This window comes from Triticum aestivum, chromosome 5B (genome assembly GCF_018294505.1).
Source record: "Triticum aestivum cultivar Chinese Spring chromosome 5B, IWGSC CS RefSeq v2.1, whole genome shotgun sequence".
Taxonomy (NCBI): Eukaryota; Viridiplantae; Streptophyta; class Magnoliopsida; order Poales; family Poaceae; genus Triticum; species Triticum aestivum.
In genome coordinates, this window is record NC_057807.1 from 604,155,668 (window position 1) to 604,161,901 (window position 6,234).

General features: G+C 34.9%; 1 protein-coding gene across 1 annotated transcript; it reads left to right on the forward strand.

The window, feature by feature from the left end:
- Positions 1–1,021: 1,021 nt before the first annotated feature.
- On the forward strand, positions 1,022–5,567 carry LOC123115083 (protein FAR1-RELATED SEQUENCE 5-like). Its single transcript, XM_044536352.1, has 10 exons — positions 1,022–1,303; positions 1,453–1,544; positions 1,652–1,747; positions 1,841–2,017; positions 2,103–2,331; positions 2,449–3,139; positions 3,246–3,703; positions 3,812–4,099; positions 4,487–4,716; positions 5,555–5,567. The coding sequence occupies exons 6-10, from the start codon at positions 2,824–2,826 to the stop codon at positions 5,565–5,567; spliced, it is 1,305 nt and encodes a 434-aa protein (XP_044392287.1). The 5' UTR covers positions 1,022–1,303; positions 1,453–1,544; positions 1,652–1,747; positions 1,841–2,017; positions 2,103–2,331; positions 2,449–2,823.
- Positions 5,568–6,234: the final 667 nt, after the last annotated feature.

Sequence of the window (6,234 nt, forward strand, 5' to 3'; positions counted from 1 at the left end):
GTGCTGCCGCGGTCCCCGAGCGGGACATGCGGATCCAGCCCGAACTGCCCGAGGAAGAAGAAGCTAGGGGCAATCTGTTTTTTTTTTGCCTGAATCCAACTGCTGCGCGGCTCACATCCAACGGCCTAGGCTAGACCGGCCGAAACTTTCGACCGGTGCGCCGGCGCCTATAAGTGCCCTTACTAGAAAGAGAAAAGTTGCTCAGCTTGCCGTCGGAGCAGTGACAGAATTAACACGTTGCGGCCAGTAGAGTAGTATGACGAGCACGAAGACACGCATTATTTATAGCCTATCTAAACAGGGAAACCTAAAAATGGTAACGTCACCACGCATGTTGGGTTGATTGTTACGCTGTGTGCTTATACAATTACAATTGAGGCGAGAGTGAGGTGAGGTGAGGTGAGGTGCGGCGTGCGTGTAGTGTATCGTGGACATGGGATCCAATTGCAGAGACGCGAATCGGATCGGAGGGAGAGAAAAAAAAAAGAACGTGCACGGGAGAAGCGAAAACGCGTCTGTCGACAGAATACCAGAAAAAGTGAACGAAGCTGTGGTTGGATGGTTGGAGGGACTATAGTATTTTCAACCCATCAGGATTTAAGTCCTGGTGCTTGCATTTATTTCTGGATTTATTTCAGGATTTCCGGCAATGCGCTTTTAGTGGAAGACGTTTCCGTCGACGACGAGGTGCCTACGGTAACTCGTAAATTTCAAGATGATATGCCGGCTCAGTATTTTGAAGGTGCTCATAGGGATAAGGTATGCGTGTGTACGTCGGCTAAGTTATTTTACCGGAGGCGGGAGGTACCGGAGCCGAATCCGCCGTTGGGTAGTTTCGTCAAGATCTGTGCGGGTGTAGTCTGTATAAGTTAGTAAATGAACCTGCATCTTTATACATTTGTAATACCACTGTCCAGACTGACAAGTAGTACACAATACATTTAAGTGGAGCCCACACATTGGAGATATTTATTCTGTCTATCCTTCTCCTCTACAGATGCGTCTCCTCTGGCATCCTGTCTCCCTCCGTCGCCATTCTTTCTCCTCGAGTTCTTGCCCCAGTTCTCCAATCTCATATCAGTCTATCAGTACACAATGGAGTAGATATTGTTCTATTCTAGGTTAGAAAACCTCTACTAGAGATTTCGCATCCGCTTTCTAGCCATGAAGCAGCCGTAGCTAAATCCCCATCTGATTGTAGGCTGGAATCAGAAAAATTTAGAGAGTTCTATCAAATTTGGTATCCTTTGGCACAGATCTTATCCGATACTCTATCCATTGTTGCCTCAAGTAACCAACTAAGGTCAGTTCATATATGTTTTTCATTTTGTTGTTTTCGGATCTTCATTCTGTTCTGTTTTGATGCACAGAAAACACTTTATCATTACTGTGCATACAGTTTATTATTGTTCAATATTCTTTCCGCCTTATGTAATTCCATTAATCTTTTAGGTAATTATGGAAAGTCAAATGGACACAGTGCCTGCCAGTTTTATGGAACTACTAAACATGGTTGAACATCCTATTACAAATTTCAATCAACCGTAAGTTCTTAATTTTTAGATTGAAATATATTTACTTATCTTTTGTTTCCAAATTACCTATAAAATATTTAACAGGATTATGTTTTACTACATTTTTTTTAATCTAGGAATACTGAAAACTCAATACCTGAAGAGAGTTCATGTTATTCTGATAGACCTTATTTCTCCGAAGACAATGATGTACTTTCCAGACCTAACCTAAGGTAAACAGCAGTAATTAAATTCATTTAACACCTGTAAGTATGTGATAAAATTATTTACGATATATGTTAACTTGTATTCATTTTTTAAAACAGGGTTGAAACTTGTGATTATGTCGATGACTCAAACGAAGTAGAGTCACGTCTACAATGTAGGAAAGACACTGTCGAACTTCCAGATAAGATGTTTATGCCCGAAAATCTAGATGAGAACTAATTTTCTGCATACAATGTTCAGACTGAAGAGTCAGATTCAAATGAACGATTCCTCGAGTAAGAGTAAACTATGTTTGATCTTCATTTCATAAAAAATATATGATATTAGTTTTATGTAAACATGTTTGTTTGTTTTGGACAGAGGAGGACAAGTTGGAGCTGTTGAAAATGGAATTAGAAGTTATTGTGAAGACACATCTGTGCAAATGTTAAGGCCGGTTGTTGGTATGAAGTTTTCATCAATTGCAGAAGCATATGACTTCTACAATACTTATTCTTGGGTACTTGGTTTCAGTATTAGGAATGGTGATAATTATATCACCATTCAGACTCGCGTACAGACAATGCAGGAATTCACTTGCCAACGAGCCGTAAGTAATAATGTTATAATTGATCATGTCTTAATCTCATAAATAATCTGAAGATAAATGTATAATGATTTAGTATGTCTCCTAACATTGAATCTTATTCCGCAATTATGTTTCCAGGGATTCAGCAAGAATACTAAATATGCAACTACTAGATGTGGTTGCAAGGCAACACTCAGGGTAAATCTGAATGAAAATTCTGAATAGTATGTCAGAGTTTTTCGTGAAGAACACAATCATGCCCTTGTGGAATCTTGCAGCGAGAAGAAACACCTCCATTCACATCAACACATTGACAAGCCAATTAGAGACTTAATAAAGAATCTTAGAGAGAACAATGTATCACTAACAAGGGTTAATTCTATAGTTGCTGGTTTCTATGGATCAACAAAGAAAGTTCCATTCTGTAAGCGGAAGTTACGTACAGTTTGTTCACAGATTGCTAGTGAAACGCTTCAGGACGACATTGCTAAAACACTGGAGAACTTCTGTGATATGATTGCACTGGACGATAGATTTGCTTTTTGTGCTCAGGTGGATGATGACAACAGGCTAAAATCACTAATGTGGACTAGTGGAAGGAGTAGATCATTATATAATCACTTTGGAGATGCAATAACTTTTGACACTACGTATGGAACAAATATCTACAAAATGCCATTTGGTATGTTTGTAGGGGTTAGTAACCACTTTGAGAGTGTAATCTTTGCTGGAGTGTTCTTGACTAATGAGAAGGAAGAGAATTTCCGTTGGGCTTTTAAGCAATTTGTTGCTATGATGGGTGGAAAACCACCAATTACAATTCTTACAGGTAAACTATTATTTTGCAAGACGTTTATTGCTGCCTCTTACACATTAATAGTAACTTCACTAATTTTGAGAATGTAACCATTAATTTGCCTCATGAATAATTTCAGATCAGGCTAGAGCCATTGGAAATGCAGTCATTCAAGAGCTTCCTAATGCAGAACATAGATGGTGCAAATGGCACGTTCTGAAGAGGGCTCATGAACTTCTGGGAGCTGTTTACAGCAAGCATAAAACATTTGCCGATGATTTCCATAAGCTAGTCAACCACATGCTAACTATAAAGGAGTTTGAAGATGCATGGCAATTTGTTACGGAAAAGTATGGTTTACAGGAGCATCCTTTCATGACTAGAGCCTACGAGTGTAGGCACAAATGGGCAAAACCATACTTTAGTAAAGTATTTTGTGCTAGAATGTGTAGCACTCAACGTAGTGAATGTGCAAACTTTATGCTGAAGATACATATTGTATGTAATTCTTCAATAAATGCATTCATTACACAGTACACAAAGCTTATAGACGATCGTGAGAGTTGTGATGCAGATGCTGAAAGGAAAAACAAACAGGTAAAAATTGTGTAAATTTGAATTCATTTGCATTGACCAGAGAAATCCTTGATACATGTACTTACTTTCATATAATTTGCACATCTGACTTTATGTAATTTTAAGCAGAAAATAATAAAGGTCCATTTTGGATATCCAATGGAGAAGCATGCTTCAGTTATATATACAGCAAAGGTTTATAATCTATTCAAGAAGGAGCTCATTAAGTCTACATCATACCTTGTGCTTCCTAGTCTGGAGGAACATACATTTGTTGTGAAGCATGTCCAGGTGGAGGCTAGGGAATCATGGTCTAAAGTAATTTACAAAATCAAAGTAGATGAGTCAATTGGATATTACACATGTGAATGTGGACTTTACGAACATTTTGGTGTTCTGTGTAGCCACGTCCTTGCGGTACGATACACAGCATTTTATGTTTTATTATTTTTATTTTACGCAGAAGGAAGTAATGTTTTGTTCTAGTTTTTAAATTTCACAGGTCTTTGTTAACAGAGGTGTGTGCAAAATTCCTGATTGTCACATAATGAAGCGGTGGACAAAGCAAGCTAGGTCATCTATTTTCAATAATAACTTGGAGAAATATATTGGCGACACTAACGAGGAATAGACATTGTAAATGAAGCTGAGATCGATCCAGATGCATATGCAATTGCAAAGTTAAATTTTAGTAGGTGCAAAAAGGAATTACAGGAGCACAGACTTTCAAAGACAACTACATGCCAGGTGGGATATGGATCAATACCTGAAGATGAAGTAAGTACAAATTCTGGTGTTCAACAGGAAAACAATGAAGTTGTTGAATCATGTGTTCAAATAGTTGATACCGCAAGAAACATTTCAATTCCTGCTTCTTCAATTCTTGCACCTGCTATAATGAAGAGGAATGGTAGACCATCCAATAAAAGGTACATGTCTAGCATGGAAGCTAACATCAAGAAGAAGAGAACTGGGAAAAAACCAGACCCAAAGAACAAACAAGCTGGTGGTGTGATGGGTGTTGTCCAGTCAAGGTTTTGCAGCAAATGTAGATCTCCAACACACACGATCAAAAATTGTCCCCAGCTATATTTACCTTAATGTTCTTTGTTTGCGTTATTTATTTCTAAGTATTTGTAGAATGAATTGTGTAATAAGTAGAAACTTGTGTCGATGATTCGCTGAACTAAGTACCGCCGTCTGAACGTTACTACTTATGAATATCTATTTCCCTATAATATGCCTTATAAAATTTGGATGCCTTATTTTGATCATTAATATTATATTCGTATATGATATAAAATTTCGTAATGATTATAATTGATACTCATAAGAAATATATAATCGTTTTATGATTTACTTTAGTGAAGAACAATGTAATATTTTGTATTGTTAATATCTTTGATTTATTAGTTAGTTCTTCAAAATGAATGGTACCTGGTTAGAAAGCTATGTATCGCCATTTGAAAAATTTAGTTATATTATGTTATTTATAAATTATTTTATGCCACGTGTTTCATTTATTTGAAATAATGGTACTTAGCACCTATATATTCATTGACATCAGTTATTGAAAATGTTTGCTGGACTATATATTTTCAAAAAAAGCAAATCGTTTATAAGTGCATTACTAATTTTTTATACATTCTCATTGATTGATTTAAAATTATCAATTTTAGCATTATTATACACTTAATAATATAAAATGTGTTATATATTTTACATTTTTCATTATTAATAGTTTTGTATTTGGTTTTTTATGTCAAAATAAAATAGTGAGTTACTTTAGTTTTATAATTTTCAATTTTCATTGTTAATACATTTTATAATCTTGAATCTGTATATAACTGCATAACAAATATCGTATTTCAGTTGTATAGTATGATTTAAGTACAATATATGCAATGCAATAAATACATAGCAAATATAAAATATCATATTTCACATTCATATTTCCTCATGTGAATACAATGTGAAATATAATTAGGTATTTGAAATTGAATTCCTGTAGTGAAATATTATGCCATCTCTTATATCATGTTGTACATATAACTTTTTCATTTCAGAATTTGAAATGGAATAAATACATAGCAAATATAAAATATCATATTTCATAACTAACATTTTGTAATATAATTATGCATATTTTATGGTTCGTATTTTGTATATAATGAAATGTGACACGTTGTAACTATAATAATTCAATATGATTATGTGAAATCCAACAATTGTTGGTACAATACAATATGATGTGTAAAAAATATGACTTTTCAGTTCTATAGTATCAAAAGAAATAATTGAATAACAAATATCATATTTCATTTGTATAGTATGCATTAATTAATGTCCTATAGTTTCACATTTCAAACATAATTTCTCGGTATAGCATGAACTGAAACAATTCTATTTCAATAAAGCACTACCTTACAAAATATTTCATGCATGGCCAAATAAGATGAAGAGCTTAGTTAGTTTAATTTTCTTATCATTAACTTTCTTGTTTGTATGACTCTATATTTTAGTGGAAAAATAGCTAATGGATATGAAATATG